At 52.4% G+C, this 18,778-nt stretch overlaps 3 protein-coding genes across 6 annotated transcripts; 1 reads left to right on the top strand and 2 right to left on the bottom strand.

The window, feature by feature from the left end:
- Positions 1 to 717: 717 nt before the first annotated feature.
- Positions 718 to 3,378, bottom strand: TPGS1 (tubulin polyglutamylase complex subunit 1). Its single transcript, XM_077805372.1, has 2 exons — positions 3,047 to 3,378; positions 718 to 2,306 (listed from the first exon to the last, which is right to left on the bottom strand). The coding sequence occupies exons 1-2, from the start codon at positions 3,376 to 3,378 to the stop codon at positions 1,775 to 1,777; spliced, it is 864 nt and encodes a 287-aa protein (XP_077661498.1). The 3' UTR covers positions 718 to 1,774.
- Positions 3,379 to 3,835: 457 nt separating this feature from the next.
- LOC144280114 (uncharacterized) lies at positions 3,836 to 17,577 on the top strand. 4 transcript variants are annotated; one of them, XR_013348733.1, is made up of 4 exons: positions 3,836 to 3,931; positions 4,727 to 5,248; positions 16,364 to 17,023; positions 17,086 to 17,577. XR_013348733.1 is itself a non-coding variant. In XM_077841886.1 (3 exons), the coding sequence occupies exons 2-3, from the start codon at positions 4,744 to 4,746 to the stop codon at positions 16,414 to 16,416; spliced, it is 558 nt and encodes a 185-aa protein (XP_077698012.1). In that variant the 5' UTR covers positions 3,836 to 3,931; positions 4,727 to 4,743; the 3' UTR covers positions 16,417 to 17,577. The 4 variants fall into 4 exon arrangements, 3 of the variants coding, with proteins under 3 accessions (XP_077698012.1, XP_077698013.1, XP_077698011.1); XM_077841886.1 differs by having other exon boundaries at positions 16,364 to 17,577; XM_077841887.1 differs by lacking the exons at positions 16,364 to 17,023; positions 17,086 to 17,577 and adding an exon at positions 6,477 to 7,817.
- Positions 9,697 to 18,722, bottom strand: MADCAM1 (mucosal vascular addressin cell adhesion molecule 1). The gene is made up of 5 exons (XM_077841883.1): positions 18,229 to 18,722; positions 15,063 to 15,317; positions 13,609 to 13,926; positions 11,666 to 12,358; positions 9,697 to 10,993 (listed from the first exon to the last, which is right to left on the bottom strand). The coding sequence occupies exons 1-5, from the start codon at positions 18,278 to 18,280 to the stop codon at positions 10,851 to 10,853; spliced, it is 1,461 nt and encodes a 486-aa protein (XP_077698009.1). The 5' UTR covers positions 18,281 to 18,722; the 3' UTR covers positions 9,697 to 10,850.
- Between the last annotated feature and the right edge of the window lie 56 nt (positions 18,723 to 18,778).

Genomic DNA, 18,778 nt, shown 5'->3' with positions numbered 1-18,778 from the left:
GCTGCAGTGTGATCTGTTATACAGGAGGTCAGACTAGATGATCACTATGGTTCTTTCTCTCACCTTAGAATCTATGAGTTAGCTGCTTAGAGCACAGAACCAGGAGCCAGGACCCCTGGGTTGTATTCCCTGCTCTGCCTCACTCACTAAGGCACCCCATGCAAGTCAAGAAAGGTGGCCTCTAATTTCAGGTGATCAAATTCTAACCTCAGGGACCTGACTGGCAGAGCTCCTCTTAGAATTGTGGGCGCTTAGCATCTCTGAACAAAATGAAGCCCTAGCATAGGTACTGGAATTAAGGGTGCTTCCTTACCCCTGGCTTGAAGTGGTTTCCATTATATACAGGTTTACAGTTTGGTTCAAAGAAAAGGAGGACTTGTGGCACCTTAGAGACTAACCAATTTGTTTGAGCATGAGCTTTCGTGAGCTACAGCTCACTTCATCGGTTCAATGACTCTCAGCACCCCCACTATAAAAACTGTTCCAGCACCCCTGAGCCCTAGATGTTAAAACACTGGGCATCCAAAATTAGAGGCCACCTTTCAAAGTCTCCCCCTCTGTTTCTCCCCCTGCTGCCCCTTTTACAAAATGGGGATGTTTCTTAAATTCACAGGGGCTGCCAGTGCTTTGAAATCCTCACAGAAAGGGTGCTATAAAATGCAGCCTTGCTGACAGTAAAGGCTACCATGCAGTAAAGAAAGATGTTTACAGCCAAACTAAAAGTTTAAACAGTTTAATGTCCTCTAACAAACAAATAATTGCATGAATAATTATAGATCTAAACTCACAAATAAATAAGATGTGGTCCAACCAGCATCGCCTGTTGAAGTAAACGTAGCAAGGTGTATTAGCCCATAAGGGAATTAGAACTTATCCAGTTTTTGCTTCATTATTTGGTGTTTAAATTCCAAACTTACTAGCAAATCTGTAATATACGGCAGTTTTGCTTTATAGATTACCAGTCAGGTATGATCTCTGTTTTTGAGGGTCCAGATTACAGGATGCAGTTTAGTAAATTGCAATATGATGAAATACTCTGAATAGTTTAATGCTAATATAGGGTTCTGAAATTCAGCCACTGGCCAACACAGAACTAGCCTCTGCTTTTGATGAAATCTCATTTCTTGACAGATATTTGTCATCTTACCTATTTAACAAAATTACATCACTTAACACTGAAATAGCACTTTAGAGCCTCCAAGTGCTGCACTTACTTGTTATGCCTCACCACAGCCCTCCGAGGAAGGTATTACCCCCATTTTACAGACAGGAAAAACAGAACTTAAGTGACTTGCCCAAAGTTACAAAATATATCAGTGGCAGAGCCAAGACCACAGCTCAGAAGTCCCTAACTCCCAGTCCTGTGCTCAGGCCATACTGGCTCATTTTTAGTTTCTAGCACTGCCCTGTAATTCCTGGGCTTCCCTGGATGTTCCCCAAGCTATAAGCAGAGGTTTATAATAGTTATTGAAAATAAACAGGCATTTTAAAAAGGGAGGGTCTCAGTTCTGGATATACAAGCCAGCAGATCAAATGCTACAGGTGGCTGACATTTAAAGTGTTCAGGATGGAGTTAGGAGGTGAATAGGAAATTTAAGACAAGCATTCTCTAGTCAAGTAGATCCAGAGCTCTTCAGGCCAGGACAGGACCTGGCAGGCCCACCTTGCTCCTCCTGTGGCCTACTGAATTCCCAGGATTTGGTGTTTCCCCACAATAATCTGCTCCGTTTGAAGCATAGGAGAACACAGGGAGTGTTGTTCCCACTTGAGAGTGTCAGTCAATGGGTTTTACTTTTGCAATGAATAGGGCTGTGGCTTTCGTTAGAAACTCTTCCCTGTTCATGGAGGAGCAAATCTTCCTCTCTAGCAATGCTTTGTCCATGGCCAAAGCCAAACAGTCTGGTCCCAGTTTGGAGCCGGCCTCCAAGTAACGGATGGGCACAGAGAAGTCGCTGGCTCCAAGAGCATCTTCCAGAGTGCCTAGGACTGCCTGGCAAACCCTTTTATCCGCCACGCCAGAACCATCATCAAGTACATCGTACAAAGTATCAGCCTTGGCCACAAACTCAAGAAGCACGAAGCAGCTGAGCACCCCATAGCGGAAGACATCGAAAGGCACTGCCTCATGGTCCCGGCACTGGATCTTCCTCAGCAAAGAAGAAACAACCTCTTCAGGCGCTTCCCCATCTTGGCAGATCTTCTTGAGCAACTCACTGTAGATTTTGCCATTGACACCTGGCTTCTTCCTCCTGCCCCTAGCACTTAGGCACTCGTAAGCCATGCTGACGTTGTTGTTAAAGGCAGTCCTGCCATGACACACAATCAAATAATTTGTTAGCAGGCAAGGTTGGGTCTGGTGCGGAGGGGGAAGTTCCAAGTTACAGATCCATAGCTAAAGCAACAGCTACCAAAATATAACTGGGCGAAGCTTGCAACAGCCCAGTCCATCCAGAGTTCTGGATACATTTTCCAGCCATGCAAGATGAATTATACTGAACAACATTGAGCCCCACACCCACTGTCTGCCAACGCTCCATCCTCTTTAATCCAGTGCTCTGGACAGCAAAGCAAGGCAAGCAGGTTTGCTTACTCTTCAGAGTGTATGATATGAATAGCACTTAAGCTTATCTGGGCCCAGGGATAGTTTTCCCTCACACCTGATTTGCAGAGCATCAGTCCCCTGCCCCGCACCTGCTGTGCAAGGCTGTGGCACCAAGGACAGAATAGTCAAGGATGAGCAGGCCAAAGGCACTGCCAACCCCCATTGGCCCTGCTCTCTCAGCAGACTGTAGAGACTACCACCCCTGGCATGTGCGGACCCCCTTAACTAACAAGAGGGCAGGAAAAGCCCAGTATTAATACAGCCATGAAGACTACAAGTCCCATCATGCATTGCTTACCCTTCAGAGCAGCAGCCTCACAAAGACGACTACTCCCAGAATGCTCTACTCGCCGGCCCAGAGAAAGTTATACCGGGCCTGGCTTGAGGCATGCCGGGAGTTGTAGTCTCGCCCCGCACCCCCGTCCTCCAGCTCACGCTCCGCACCTGTGTGAATGGTGGGCCAGGCGCACGTACCACAGGGCCCGGGCGAGGCGCTGCTGCTGCCCGTGCCGGTCTCCGGCGGCACCGCCCTGGGGGCCGCTCAGCACCAGCTTTTCGAAGTAACTGGCCAGGAAGGAGACGGGCTCCTCGGGCCGGGCCTCCAGCACCTTCAGCAGCGCCTCCCGCACCATGGACGTGACCCCGGCTTGGAGCAGGAACTCGGCCTCGCTCTCCGGTTCCCGGCCTCCACCTCCCGCCCGAACCGGCTCCACGAGCCCGCTCCCGGTCGCCGGGGCCGGGGCCGGGGCTGAGCGCCGCTTCTCGCAGGTCGCCATCTTGCTTGTGGGCAGTGAGGCTACTCTACCGCCATTTTGACTGCGGGCTACCAATCAGTTGGTGAGGACCCGTCTGTCCGACATATTACTTGCTCTCAGCCAATCAGTGGGTGAAGAAGACTGTTGGTCGCCATCTTGCACCCCTGCAGCCAATCAGCCGGCGAGGGAAGCCGGTGGCCGCCATCTTGCTCAATTCTAAGCCAATCAGAGAAAGCGCTGGGGGTGGCCATCTTGACTGTGGGCAATGAAGCGTGGTCACCTCCATTTTAGTTCTGGTACCTTCCGTCCCTATGTCCCTGGGACTGCGGTGAACCTTGGCCCCGCACCCCCGGGGTCTACATCCGGCCACACCCCGGAACAGCCTCGGCTACCATAGTTAGTGTGGGCAAATGCCCCTTGCCTAGCAACAGGTATCTAAGGACGCTGACCTCTGACCTGGGTTTCTCTATCCGGTGCCCTTTGACCTCTTCCCTCACGAAGGAAGTCGGGTGGGGGCGTGTGCTGACGATCTCCTGAGTTAGCGCGGTTCCTGCTCCCGGCCTGGCGTGCGCAGGTAATGCGGGTCCTGTATTGCGGGTGGCGGCCCCGGTGTTTTGGGGGAGGGGGACCCCCCCGTGCTCTGGGCGGGGCTGCAGGTTCTAGGGTCCCCCTACGGTTTGGGAGGGTGTGTAACGGGCCTGGGCTCGGCCCCCTTCGGCGGGAGCTGTGGGAGGGAGGGGGCTGGGCTAATGGGGGGCTGAATCCCTCCAACAGTTGCATGCTTGGGGCGGGGCTGTGAGGGGAGGATGCGGGTTACTCCTTCCCGCCATGTGGCCCGCCCAGACAAAGCCCTTTCACCAGGTGGCTGGGCCTAGCGGGTAGAGCAAGCGATGGAAGCAGGAGGCCTGGGTTGTTGTCCCCGCTCGGGCACTGTCTGACCTTTCTTGAGCTCTCTTGCCCCGTGTGTAGAATGGGGTAATCTGAGCTAACCGGTGTCGTGAGAGGGAAGGGTACCAGGGAAAGGGCAGCGTGTGGTTAATGAGAAAGCATGTGCTCACACTTCCTCCTCCTCCTCCCTATGTTCTGCATCCTCTTTCCCAGCTGTTCCTTTGATTCTCCCACTCCCCCCCTTCTTTCATGATGCCTCCTGCCTTTGGACCAACTTGCTATTCCTGTGCCCTCCTTCAGAGCTGCTTCTGTCATTAAATCTCTGGCACTGATCACTGGAGTTTCTAACAGCCTGAAATGATGCCCCGTAATTGCCTGCGTTAGACTGGAAGGCCCTCCAAGTGGGGACCTTGCCTTCTTTCATGCTCCGTAAAGTGCAGAGCAAGCGCATACAGTGTTATATAAATCCTTGCTTTGCCAGGTGTGATCTCCAACATCATGGAAGCAGGGAAAAGCTCTCCAAAGTCCCCAATCAGGAGAAAGCGGAAGCGATCTCAGCGGCTCCTCAGCCGTGCGGCTGTTCCCCTGGAGTTCTACCGCTGCAACATCTGCAAGAAGGACATCAAGCACCTCTCCAACTTCCAGGAGCACCAGCGCATCCACACAGGCGAGCGGCCCTACCACTGTGAGACCTGCCAGAAGAAGTTTATCCGCTGCGCTGACCTCATTAAGCACCGCCTGGTCCACTCGGACAGTCGGCCCCACTGCTGCGATGCCTGTGGCAAGCACTTCAAGCTGGCTGGGGACCTGGCCAAGCACAGCAAGGTCCATTCGGACGAGGCGCCCTTCCAGTGCGACGTGTGCGCCAAGCGCTTCAAGCGCACATCCTGCCTCATCAAGCATCTCCGCATCCACACCGAGGAGAAGCCTTTCAAGTGTTCCCAGTGCAGCAAGAGGTTCAAATGGGAAGCCTCCGTCAAGGAGCATCAGCGCATCCACACAGGTGAGAGGCCTTTCAAGTGCGAGCGCTGCCCCAAGAGCTTCACCCACTTCTCCACCTTCCTGCAGCACAAGAGAACTCACCAGAACCAGAAGCAGTTCAGCTGCAAATGCTGCTCCAAGTCCTTTAACCACAAGTCCAACCTACTGAAGCACCAGCGCACGGTCCATGGCTAGGAGCGTGCACAGTCTTGGGTCCTGCTTCCGTGCAGCTGTGATCAGTCTAACTTGCTTAGGCTGCCCCAGTCTTGGAGTCTGCCCATACTCTGAGCGAGGCTGGGAATGTGCTGAAACCCAGCACAAAAGCTGTGCCTTACGGAAGGGAGGCAGAACCTTGAGTATGTGTGATAAAGAGCCTGGGGTTTGGAGCAGCTCCAGCGCCATGCTGGTTATAGTGGTCCCCGATGACCGGGAAGCTGCGGGCAGTGGCTGTGCACAGATGATATTGGTACAGCGGTACTGGTGCAGAAGCTGCTATCAGATGGCTGGACTCTGGCTCACAGCCTGACCAAAGGTTCCCTTGTGATCCCGCTTCTTAAACACCCTGCAGGACGGTGACACTTGCCAATTTAATCCAGGACAGAGGTCTTCCGTGTTCCAAGCTCAGATCTGAGCAGAGCGCTGCTTAGCCATGCTGCCATCTGTCCCACAGATGCAGCTGGTCTTTCATACACTACACTACAAACTGCAGTGGGCCTCTTCGCTTCTGCTGCCTCTGTTTATCCCCCCATCCCCCTCATCTTGGTTTCAATGCTGTAGGAATGTGTCTAGTGCACCTGAGGTTTGGGTGAAGGGAAAAAGGGCTGATAGGGCCTGGTGTTCCACCTCCTGGGGGCGGGGGGCTTGTTTCTGACTGGATGCATCTGCATTATCATGATTCCATGCACTCTTGAGACAAATACCAAACAGAATGGTTTCCAGGAAGCAGCTGCATAGTCTGCTTGATGGAGAGTGCTCTTGTGGCCACTCAGTTACTGTAAATGCTGCCTGCAGCTGCTTTAAATCATGAGCCTGTCAACGTCATGTTTCTTATCACGCACCTACCTCAATGTGGCAGCAGCGTCTTCTGGGTGGAATTCTGTACCATGTCCCTTAGAGGCTTTCGCTGTAATCTGTCACTGTAGTTCAGTTAAGCTCATCCACCTTACTGTGTTCTGCAGTGATGGCCAGACCTTGCAAGTAAAGAAGGTCCCCACCTCCAAGAATCTTTGATCTAATGCTTTATTCTCCAGGGAGCAAGCATTGGACCTCTACTTCCTGACAGAAGAAGGGCTGGAGAGCAAACTTGAGAGGAGTGTATGTGAACCACTGGAGATTTTCCCTCTTTTCCCCCAACACGCCCACCTCCCAAGGAGGGACGGGCTCCAGCCCAATGACAGCGTTTAACTGAGTATTTTCTCGTGGTCACTAATAAACAAGCTCATAAAGTTAGTTCTACAGAATTGGGCCAGCATAACTCATTCTGCCTGCAAATAGTCAGGGACGTGAGGGCTACTAAAGGGGGTTTTAAACAAAAGCATCAAAGGAAGACAAAGGATTGCTTGATTCCTACCCAAAGCTAGAGCAATGCAGGGGTCTGATGACAGCTACAACACAGCCCCTCTGTGCTAGCACGGGGGCCTGGCTTGTAAGCACAGATGTGCAGCTGGTTTCTGTTGAGGTGTGCATTTGGATGCCAGAGTTAGGACTTTACCAGGGAGGGAAGTGGTCCATTCTTCTGGAACCAAAAGCACTGCTCTGAACCAAATTGCATCAGTGCAGAGACAAAGGTGCTTTTTGGCTTCACCAAAAGCACTGAGGTCAGGGAGCGGCGTATGCCACTACTGGATTGCCCTTCCAGTGGTGTAGCCATCACTCCATTAATCATGGCAGAAAAGTGGGGTGTTACCTCTATAAACCCTGAAGTTTGTAATTTTGGTGTAAAACAGTCTTCAGACTGGCAGGGGGTTCCCAGAAGGCATGGGACTTTTCAGCCACAGTCAAGATAGGCCAAACACTGGCCTTTCAGCTCAGCTGTTCAGGACAACAGTGCCGGTCATAAGTGTGCAATAGTCCTAGTCCAGTTCCAAATGGATCACACAGAGACTGCCCCACAACATGCCATGGGTTGAGTGAGCTGCCCTCTACCTGTGAGAAGTGGGTCTTGAGGTGGCGTTGGGGTATGTTGGGAGGCTGGTGCTAGGGAAGCTTTTCGGCTGCCTGCTCTCTGAATAGAGGTTTCATTGTCCAGCGCTGTTCACTTGAAACAGCAGCCCAGCAAACATCTCCGATCAATCTCCCTCCCAGCGGGCAGGGATCAAAAGTCTCCTCGTATTGAAAGAAAACTTAAATGGAGCAGCTGGCAACTGGATGGTGTTGCCCTTTAATCTGCTTTGTGGCAGCAGAACGGGGCAGTGGCAGTGGCCCATGAGATGTGCCAGCAGCAGGCAGGCTGTGCTTTAACAAGAAGCCTGTTACGGAACATGAGGCTACCCTTGGTTGCCGCTTTAAAACAGCAGTTTGTGCGGGAGCCGGAGGAGGGGCTCTTTGAGAATGTGCAGGGATTTGTGTTTCGTTTTTAAATAAAGGTGGTTTGTTTTTTTGCTTGTACATTCTGAACTCAAAGCAACAAACCTTGGCTGCTAATAACTGGGAACATGGCAGCAGCCTGCAGTCTTTCCACCTTAGCTAGGACTTCATCTGCTCTTGTGCTACACAGGGCTGGGCCAGGGCAGTGTTTGGAGGGGAGACCTTTAGGTAACACGCAGGAACTGGTGCTGATTTTAGGAGGGAAGAGCACTTCCCGCTGTACCCCACTGCAGCTGCTACGGCTCACAATCAGAGGGACTACAGATCGCTAGGGATTTTTTTTTTTTTTTTTTAAACTGTACCCATTCTGGTTGCTGAGTACACAAGCTGTGAGGCCTTTGTTAACCCCAGTATCCTAGCTTTGATTCCAACCGGGGAAACTATATTCTGATGCATTAATATCCCCTTCCAGCTGAATGTGCGGGAGATCTCCTTTCCTGTAAGTGGGGGTGTGTGGTTGCTGCAGGTGGTGGGTTCCTGAGCAAGTTCTGAATCTGGTATTTGTTCAGTGGAGCTGAGAGGTCAGAGAGCAGAAGGAGACTCCACCCGCCCTTGCTGGGATGTCCGACTTCCGACACACACAGAGAAGTTGCCACAGAGCAGTGATACTTTTCCGAGAGCAGGGCCCGGAGAGAGGCGTTCTCTCAGGCACAAGGAACAGAGGCAGGAATGGAGTGCTTAATTCCAGACATGCAAGCCCCAAGCTGTCACTTTTCCTGCACTACAGAGAACTTTGAGATGGGCTGTAGCCAAGTTCTTTGCAAAGGGATCTTGTCCCTTTCTCCTGTGTCCCCAACCTGCCCCTAACCTTACTAGGGAGGGGAGCAGCTCTCTGTTCTGGCCCTCTCTGGCCCCTTTCTGAAGTCCTGGCCCCAGCCACCAGATGTGTGGCCCGTAGCCTGAGTGACAGCTCTGAGTGCTGCAGCTGCAAGGAGAAACTGGACCAGCTCTGCCATGGCCAATGACCCAGCTGGGCTTTCTGTGCTTCCCCAAGGTGACCTACTGGGCTTCATACAACACCACAGCTTTCCCTGCATGGACAAAGCCACACTCACTTCCTCGCTTGGCAGCTGCTTCGGCCACAGTCATCCCTGGCTGAGCACAAATGCTAGGCCTCCTGCAGGAGTAGGAATGTGAGAGTACTGACCCTACTAGGCCCAGGGCTGTTCCACCCTGCTGGGCAGGAGGAGGACTAAAGCACCTATTGACTGATTAGGACTAAATGGGCTTGTTTCTGTGATTGCTCCTTTATCTCTGTCCTTGCTTCCCGTGCCCTGACAGGGCTTGAGCCCAGCAAGCAGGAACCTAAGTTCAGAACAGCAGCGTTTGCTCGGGGAAGTTTCCCCAGGGGCCATCAATGGCAGCCCAGGCCCCAGCCTTGGGGATTTCCTTGCTGAGATGGTTACATGTGAACTAGTGGAGAGAGACGTGCTGCTGTGTCATAAGGAACTGAGACCTCGGGCTGATGGGAGAGGCCGGGAGTGTGTGGAGCACAGGTGGCGTGGTTCTGTTTGTTGGACTCAGGGAGAGCTGGTTTTTCTCGGTAAGGTGTTTCTGGGATTCCCATCTCTCTCGGATCAAGGGAAGCATGCCTCTGCTTCAGCCAGGAGAGCCAGGTGTGCCGTTTTAGAGCCATCAAGGCAGCAGCTAATCAGCTAACTGCAATTTGGTGCCTCTTGCAGATTTTGATGGCACCCATTAAATCCGGCTGAAGTCAAAATGCCCACAGGAATATACTCATGGGGCGATTCTGCGAGCAGTTCTGTGCCCTCCCTGCCCCCATCTGTGGGGAATACAAGCATACATGTGGCCCTGCTGCTGCAGGCAAACAGTAGGGCCAGGGTAAAGAGGAGCAATACTTGCCAAGGAAACCACTACAGGGAATATGTAAAAATAGATCTTTATTAGAGCAGCAGATCTTACTACATAACAGAAACTCAGTGAACACAGCAGGTCTACTGCATTATCAACATTTAATACAGGTTATTTACAAGCAGCCAGCTTGGATAGATTACAGCAGTTGGGAGGGGTTTCTTAGGACATTTTAAATACACAGATAAGGATGGGATGGAAACTGAAGTCAGTACAGGGGCTGGCGCATGTACGATCTTGGTGTGGAAGGAACCCAGGCAGCTGCCCCACAGCCCTCTCCAGAAGGAGTTGCCACCCCGTCTCAGAGTGAGAGGCTGAGGCTGCAAAGTATCAGCGCAAAGAAACCCAGGGCCTAGAGCTGTAGGAGCGGTACAGAGCTGATAGTTCGTCACTGTTGTGCATTTGCTTAAAGTCTCCACTCAGTTCCAAGGGGCTAAGGCTGAGCATATTCTCACCTAGTCCCTCCCTAGCCAACCCTCGATGCACCTGGAATCCCCCCCCCCACTTCTTTGTCACCCCCACTGGAAAAACATAACATACTTAGGAACAAAAACAGGAGCAACTGACCCCAGAGAGTTTGAAATAAGAAGCCAACATCAAAACGAACGAGGCAGATCCAGAAAGGGATTTCAAACCAATCCCACAGGACATGTTACTGGCATCTCCTCAGCCGGAGGCCTCAACCAAGGCAAAAGTTTTCAATATACCGTGAAGAGGAAATCCAGTGGTCTGTTTTAGAAACTGCTGTACCCTGATACTTGTGACCTGTTCATCTCCATTGGGAAGCTCTTAAATCATGTGTTAGTCACACAGGTGTGTCTGTAGGAGCCAAGTCTCAGCAACTGCCTGCATTTTGGACCAAAATGCTCCCACTGCACTTGAAACCAGAGGGAACCATGATGCCAAGGAGTGAAGTGGAGGAAAGGAAAGAGACTGGTCAACCTACAGTTCTGCTCAGCTCTGCTGGGCAGCTTTCAACTTGGCCATTTACCCAGCTCTCCCAGCAGTGGCCCAAGCATCAGACAGCTCCTCCACTCCCGTCTCTGGACAGGTGCAGTCCAAGAGGCCTAGCTGGGTCTAATACCAAGCTTTCTGTAACAACAGGCAACCTTGTCAGTGGAAAGAGGATGAATGTTCAAAACGAGTCGCAATGGGGCCACAGGCACCTAAACGCTGTTCCCCTTAGGGCTCTTCATGCCCGGTGGGTGGAGTCGTCTCCACAGGCGATATGATGCAAACGCTGTGACTATCAGGCCCAGGAGAGAGCCTGCCGTCCCGACTGCGATGGCAGAGTCAGTGCTGAAGATAGCTGCAAAGAAGAGACAAGAGAAATTGTCAGTTGCCGTGCCTGAGCCTTTAGCAGGGCTCCATCTCAACAATCAGCAAGTATAAACATCACAGCATGGGTCGTGGTGTCTTAAGCTTCCTTTGCACCAGCGGGTGGTTCTCCAGCCAGCCACCAACAACAGCTGCATCTTCACATCTCATGGGCCCCCAGGGCCAGTGGCACTGATCAGCAGCCTCAGCAGAGAGGATTTAATGGGCTGTCTAGGCTAACAGGCTCGTGCCCAGAGATTGATCCCTCCAGCCCCGGGTTAGGGCACATGGGCAGGGAAACTTGCACGGCCGCTGCCCGTGTTGTCCTAGTACCTGTGGATGGAATTTCAGGGCAACCCAGCAACTTTCCCCAGCCATTATTCACTGTAGCGTTCAACAACCAAGAAGAGCGGGTGGCTAAGACCCATGTAATGCTTGGCCCTTGAACACGCGCGCGCCGCCTCTCCCCCCACCACTGGGTTTGGTCAGAGGGTCATGCTGACCAGAAGCTGTAGTTTGTGTTCTGGTGTTCCCTGTGGGAGGACAGATCGGGGGAGGAAACACACACAATCACAGGGACGCCGACGCCTCCTCCCTGGGCTGGCCTGCACCTCCCCACAGCGACCAACCACGCCTGACTGCAAAGCCCTTGGCAGCCACTCACCAGTAGACACAGCAACGTTCAGGCTTGCCACCTGGAGTCTCCTGCTCAGCATGACGCATTGATAGATCCCTTGGTAGTCGAGACCTACACGGTCAACTGTCAGGGTGGATTTGCCCTCGGATGCCTCCTCCTGGTACTGAGACAGCGCCACAGGGGTTTTCACCCACTTGATGGTAACATTCTCACCACACTCTGCCTCGCATATGATCTTCAGGGCTTCCCCGGTGGTCCCTTTAGGAGGGACAGGCCAGATCAGAAGGTTGCAGACAGACTTTGTTCTGGGGCTCTGGCCACTAGTGGCTTTCCTGGTCAGGGCGCTCTCTGTGCTAGCCACATCCCCTGCGGTGGGGCTCTCTGGCCCAGAACTCAAGCCACTGCGGGGGCTCCAGTCTGTTGTGGCTGAGCCTGCACTGGGGTTCTGTGAAGCCACCCTGGACTCGGTGGCCAGGGTCTCTGTGGTCGCCAGCCAGTGGACCGAGGTGGCTTTGCCACTGGGCTTATGCGATGTGACAGGGAACTCTGGGGTAGGGCTCTCTGCAGAAGTCAGTTCTGTGGCGGAGTTCCCTGTAGTAGCCAAAAGCCCAGTTGTGGGGCTGCAATCAGTAGCAGGGGGCTTCTCTGTAGTAGCCAGAGACTCAGTTCTGGGATTCTCTTGGCCAGTGACTGACTCAGTTATGGGCTTCTCTGCTACAGCTGTAAATAGAAGGTTTGAATTAGTCTCTTGATGCTTGGCTACAAATACACCGTGCCCTTGTCCTTAAGGTGCTGTGATCATGCAAGCCAGGTAGGTGACCTTCTGACCACGGCTGTCACCAAATAATCCTCCATCCCCTGGGAGGGGATTGAAGTGGCTGCTGGCTCCCTCCACCCCTCTGAGCCCAGCTCCAGAGATACGGCTGTGTCAGAAACCTCAAGCCCTATCCCCTGCTTTGCTCTCCCCTTCATATATGCCTCAGACCCCACACAGGCATCTTGTATGCCAGCTGTGTGTGGGCTAAGGCGGGATCCTTGGGATTAGGGCCCTAGACAAGGAAGAGGACTAGCACACATGGGGCCCTTCCCTTGATCCCTAACTCCACAGTGTGGGCTAGAAAGAGGACTCAGGAGAAGAGTATCTGGGGCTAGGACAGAGGTGGGCAAACTACGGCCCGGGGACCAAATCTGGCCCGCGGGGCCGTCCTGTCCGGCCCTTGAGCTCCTGGCCAGGGAGGCTAGCCCCATGGCCCCGCCCCTGCTGTTCCCCCTCCCTTCCAGTTATGCCGCTGTGCAGGCAGCAGGGCTGCGAGCTCCTGCTGCTCTGAGGGGCATGGTAAGGGGACGGCTGGGTAGCGGGTCTCGGGGGGCAGTCAGGGGACAGGGTGCAGTTGGATGGGGCAGAGGTTCTGGGTGGGGGGCGGTAAGGGGTCAGGGAACGAAGGGGGTTGGATAGAGCATGGGAGTTCTAGGGGGCCTGTCAGGGGGCAGGGGGGTTTAGATGGGGGTGGGGTCCTGGGGCCCAGGCTCTTTGGGGGGCACAGCCTTCCCTACCTGGCCCTCCATACAGTTTCTCACTCCGATGTGGCCCTTGAGCCAAAAAGGTTGCCCACCCCTGGGCTAGGAGGAAGGATGCATGGGGTGGGATAACAGAATGAATCAAGATCTGGTGGGGTAAAGGGGAGGTGCCAGGATCTGAGAGGAAGCAGTGCATCTCTCCTGGAGAGCTGGAAGTGTTTAGCAAAAGGTCCTTTACATGGGTGGATTCAGGCCCATTCAGCTTGGCGCTACCCTGGTTCCCATGCTGCCTAGGGCATCACAGACCACACAGAGTTCATATTAGCAGCATGGAAGCAGGAGCTTTTCTCATCCCCAGCAGACAAGTATTGCAAGTGACATGGGGAAATGGCTGTGGCAGAAGTTGCACACCCACCATGCTAAGATCCCTAGCTCAGGTCTCCAAGACTTACCTTTTGTGCTGACAGTTACCGCTGTGTCCTGGTGGAAATGCCTTTCTGACGGCAAGAGGAGCACCACCTCACACCTGAACTCGGTGCCCTCCGTCACCTTCTCCCCTGGGACCTCCAGCTCAGAGTCATAACTGAACAGCTCCTCGTCATCAGCCACTTCTTCAGGGTCTGGGCTCTCCAGTCTCTGGTCCCCCCGATACCAGCTCAGAGTCAAGGAGCCAGGCGGATACACCTTGCTAATAGAGCAGTGGAGATGGGCTGGCTGCCCAGCCACCAGCTCCTTTGGTTGGGTTTCCAGCTGCAATGTATCTGGAAGAGCTGAGAAAAGAATGGCAGGTGAGGAACGGGCTTCCTAGCTACATCACCTACCATGGAACAGAGCGCCCAGGGGGATCAGGGCCGGGAGTGGCCAATGCTTGTAAGAAACTTGCCCCTTCTGAGGATCCCACCCGCTGACGTCAGGTGTGAAGTGCACGTACTGTCAGGTGTGGCATCTGCAGAGAATCCATGCAGAGGGGAGTGAGTGGGATGCAATCAATTCCTGCCCTCTTCCCCTAACGATTCATTACAGAGATCAGTCCTGGGAACAGTGGCCAATTTCTGATCCACTCTAGGAGCCACAAAACTACATTCCTGGCCCATTTATACCATGGCCGCATCTGCCAGAGGACGTCCATGCAGTGGGGAGGGCCCTTCAAGTCAGACCTTGAACCCCAGGGCCTGATTTTCAGAGGGGCTGGGTACCAGCAGCTCCCATTGCCTCCAGTGGCTGCTGTGGGTGCCCCTCACCTCTGAGAACCGGGACCCTGATCTTAACTACTCTCTTGCCCTGGTTTGTGGCCGTCCTCCACCCCAGAAGTGGCTGCATTTTAGTGATTAATCCTCATGCTTCTGGACATAAACTGATCATCAGCTGGGCCAGGAAGAATCCTAAGGTACAGGATGGCATAATGAGATGTGTTCTGAAGGCTTGGTACCTTCCTCAAAACATTCTACCTCGGTCAGTGTCGTGATACCAGCTGAGATGGACCATTGGGCTGCTAGTGTGGCAGTCCCAACGTTAGCTGGATTCTGTGAAGCGGGGAGGGTGGGAGATTGGGGGCCTGATCCTATATCATCTGCAAAGCGACAGCCATTCACGTGCCCCTTATCTGACGTTTGTTGCGAATAGCTCTGGAGGCAACAGGAACTGAAAGGGATGCAGGGGGAAGTGGTTTTCTTTCATTCTGAAGTCTTTGTGAGTTGGCAGTACTTTTTGCGCAGGGTTGGTTTGGCTGGTTCCCCAGCACGGTTGGTCAGTTCCTCTTGTTTGCCTGGGTCAGAAAAACACCAGGCCAATGTGACGGTAAAACCTCTAGGTTTCAATTGGACTGTGTCCCCTTTGGGCTACAAGGTGTTTGGAGTCTAGACTGTCATGCAGCTGGTGGGTAACTGTATCGACCTAGGGCACTTACAGTATACTTGCAGGTTGGTTGACCCCTGGTAGGACTTCCCTTGGCAGTTCCCAATGCAGAACTTTGTGCCCTCCATGGCTGTGGCAGCATTGGTGATGAGCAGGAGGGTATAGGTGGGGGTGGAGATGATGTTCCCCAGGTTGGTGTCCAGCCCCTTCCACTGGGGCTTCCCATCTGGACAGTCCAAGGAGCAGTTCAACTGAATGGATCCTCCAATCTCAACCAGCGGCTCCTGGGGCAGCACGGTCAGCTGGCCTGGGTGGAGGGGAGGGAAGGGGGAAAGCAGCAAGTGGAGAAAACCAGGGTCATTCAGAGAAGCGCAGTAAATACCCAGCGCTAGCTAAGGCAGCTGTTCCCAATGGAAAGGGCAGCACAGACATGGTGAGATTTTGAGTTCAGTGTTCTGGTTTCTGAGCCGCTAGGGTGCACTCAGGTCACCTCCACAATCAAGAGGGCTGGCAACTTTTCTTGTTCCGCTTTTAAAGCGGAGATGCTCCCATAATCACAGGACTCATGGAACTGGGGCTTTTTCAAAAACACCCAATATCACATGACTTGCCATAAAATGGGAAGGGTCGGTAACACTGCAGATGTAGCAGATCTGAGGTGAAATTCTGGCCCCAGTGAAGTTAAGGGTAATTTTGCCATGATCTTCAAAAGAGGCAGAATGTCTCCCTTTCACTCCACTTCCCCTCTTTGCGTCGTGACCTCAAAAACAAAACTGCACGCAAACATTCAAACATCCCCTCAGACCTTCCAGAACAGCAAGTGTTTGTTCTGGGTTGTTGGCTCAGATTCCCCCTCCCCACAACTGTCATGCAATGCAGTGGCAGGTTTCTTCCAATTCAGAGGTGGCAGCATTTCAGTGCCGATCCACGGGATCCTTCAGGGAGGAAAGATGCCGCTATAGTGGAAGGACTGTTATTTAACTGCAGACGTTTCCAAGGGATGAGATTTTCCCTGTAACACAGCCTGGGTTTAACTTCATCTGAGACTCTACTTCCCACAAAGATTTTACAAGTGGTTCTTAAAAAATAAGGCCAAACGCCGGTCATCCTCCACTGGTTAACCCCTGCTGCTGCTGGCACTGCTCTCCTGGGAGCCAGGCAGCCAGCAGGAAGTAGGAACAGGCTGCCAATCAGAGGTGAGCCATACAAATCCCACATTCTGGTTACTGTGTTTAAAGACAAAGCACTAAATACTTTATTTTAATTCAATCCAGATGATTTTAACCTTGGTTTGTCAAAGTAAGAAAATGACACATGCATTTAAAAATGTTTTTTGTTACAAAACCACTGCAGATATTAAAGAAGAGAATGAGGAGGGATACCTACAGAAACAGGAGCTTGCGTGACTGACTTGGATTGAATTTGTACATCAAACTAGAGACTTTCATCTCAAGGTGCCCTGCCGACAACACTGCTGAAATGCAGCCACCTCTGGGGTGCATAGCAAACAGCGTGGAAATTTTGACAAACCACAAATCGCGACTGTTCTGAAAAGGACCCAAGGATCTGTAGTGTCTGCGCAAAGACCAAGAGGGCAGCAGCTTGCTTTTTAATGACTCACTGGAGTGGCCCAAAAAAGAACAGGAGGACTTGTGGCACCTTAGAGACTAACAAATTTATTTGAGCATAAGCTCATCGTTTCCCATTTTCCCCAGCAGGCTGTCAACTCATGTACTATCTGGGCCAGACCCTCAGCTGGAGTAAATTGACCCAGCTCCTTGAAGCCAATGGAGTGACAGTGATTTATACCAGCTGGGGATCTGGCTTTAACTCTCTGCAAAGGCACTTCCCAAATTTCTGTCAGTGCAGTACTGGTGGTCTGTGGCGCACTTCCTGGTTACATGGCTCTGATTTCCAGCTGCTGGATGGCATTGCAAGTCAACTAAAATACCCGCAAGGCATGATGGTCAGAGGTGCTGATAGCTAGCAGTTGCCACAACTTCAGTTGAAGGGGTGGGTACTCAGCACCCTAAGTCAGCTCCTAAATGCTTCCCTAACATTCATTTTCAATGCAGGTAATTGCTGCAGTGTCCCTGTGCCAACTCAGTGATGAACGGGGGGAGGCAGGACCGCAGGTGATCATGAATGGGAGAGGCGGCGTGGGCAACGGCACATGGGAAGGAAGAGGGCCCATGAGCCTAGCTGTCTATTACAACGTGGTCCACCTTATGAAAATATGAACGCCCCTGCTCTACAGCCGTCTGGGATGCGGTTTGTATGAAGGATTGTCTCCAAAGGAAAGCTGTGCAATAAAGCCATCTCGTTGCCTCTTTCGAAAAGTACGCCAGCACTGGCCCCGAATGTGGCAGCGAGACTGTGGTAGCCATTGGCACCATTACGAGAGTATTAATTTCCAAGAGCGCTTGGCAGCCTTGTGTGCTCACGTCTCACGCCACTGATGCTGCGTCGACCTGTCTATGGGCCAGTATATGTCCGCTGATGTAGAAATTAGGCTCTGAGCTATTTGTATTGTTTTAAGAGCTAAAATAAACGTTCTCTGAGATTCAGATGTGTCGACATTTCATGCGAGACAAAGTCAAAGTCTGGGGGACAAACTGATGTGTTTTTTCCCTCCTGTTCTGAAAGCTCATGCTCAAATAAATTGGTTAGTCTCTAAGGTGCCACAAGTACTCCTTTAGTTTTAACAATGTTTAAGCTTGGAGAAAAAATGAATCAGTGACTTACAGATCCACGTGCAATGGAGGTTCGTGGAGAGGGGGCATCAGAAAGGAAGTGGGATTATTATTTATATTACCAGAGTGCCCAGGACCCCTGGTAACGAACCAGGAGCCCACTGAACCCAGCACTGTATAACCACAGAAGAAAACACAGACCCACGTGTACCCAAGGATGGAGACAGCTCTGTTAACAGAGTCCCCTCCTGAGCACCCCAAGGCTAGCACAGCCAATCCAAACTGGGCACAGAGCATCGCACACGGATCACATCTGGACAGAGCCGCAGCTGCTCACCCAGACGCACCAGGCAGCAGAGCAGTTGTGTAGCGTACAGCAAAGAGGGAAAACTTCAAAGCAGCAGCCAGGACCAGCATGGAGAAATAGCTGAAAAGAATAGCTCAGCCCTTTGCGAAGGCAGGGAACCCCCAATCCCTCCAGCCCAGAGAGAGCCTCAGGTCTGCTGTGGTCTCCAGGGAACTTACCGCTGCAAGTCCAACCCAGGCTGAGGAGCAGGAGGAGAGGAGTTGGCTCCATCGCTGTGGCTACAGGGAAGTGTTTTCACTCCGGCTAATCTCTTCTCTGACAGGGATCTGCAGGGGCAGCTGTTTCTTAAAAAACACCAACCAGCTGGATGGACTCTGCCTGGGGCTGGTCTCTTTCTGCCTAGAAGTCCCATCCTCACGCACCTCTTAAAGACTTAGGTAGGAACCGCCCCCTGATAGTAAGCACCATCCGTCATGACCTTGCTGGTCAGCTGGGAATTTCCAGTGGGGAATTTTAGCCTTATGGTAAAAATAGCTTTAACCCCTAAATACTTGGCTCCACAGGCTAAGGATCCTGTTCTGCACAGACACCCCCAAAATCACAACTGCCTCCTACAAGGCAAACAAATGCGAACCTGCCTGGGTTGGAAGGGGGGAATTACAGGACATGGGAAGATGCCTTGTGTCTCCCAAATAAGCACCTAGACCCTATAAACATCTCCATACAAACCCCATCCACACACTGAACCCCCTATGTGACACCCACTCC

The sequence above is a fragment of the Eretmochelys imbricata genome, chromosome 25 (genome assembly GCF_965152235.1).
Source record: "Eretmochelys imbricata isolate rEreImb1 chromosome 25, rEreImb1.hap1, whole genome shotgun sequence".
Classification (NCBI taxonomy): Eukaryota; Metazoa; Chordata; order Testudines; family Cheloniidae; genus Eretmochelys; species Eretmochelys imbricata.
Note: the sequence above shows the minus strand (reverse complement) of the source record. Positions and strands in the feature narration are given on the sequence as shown.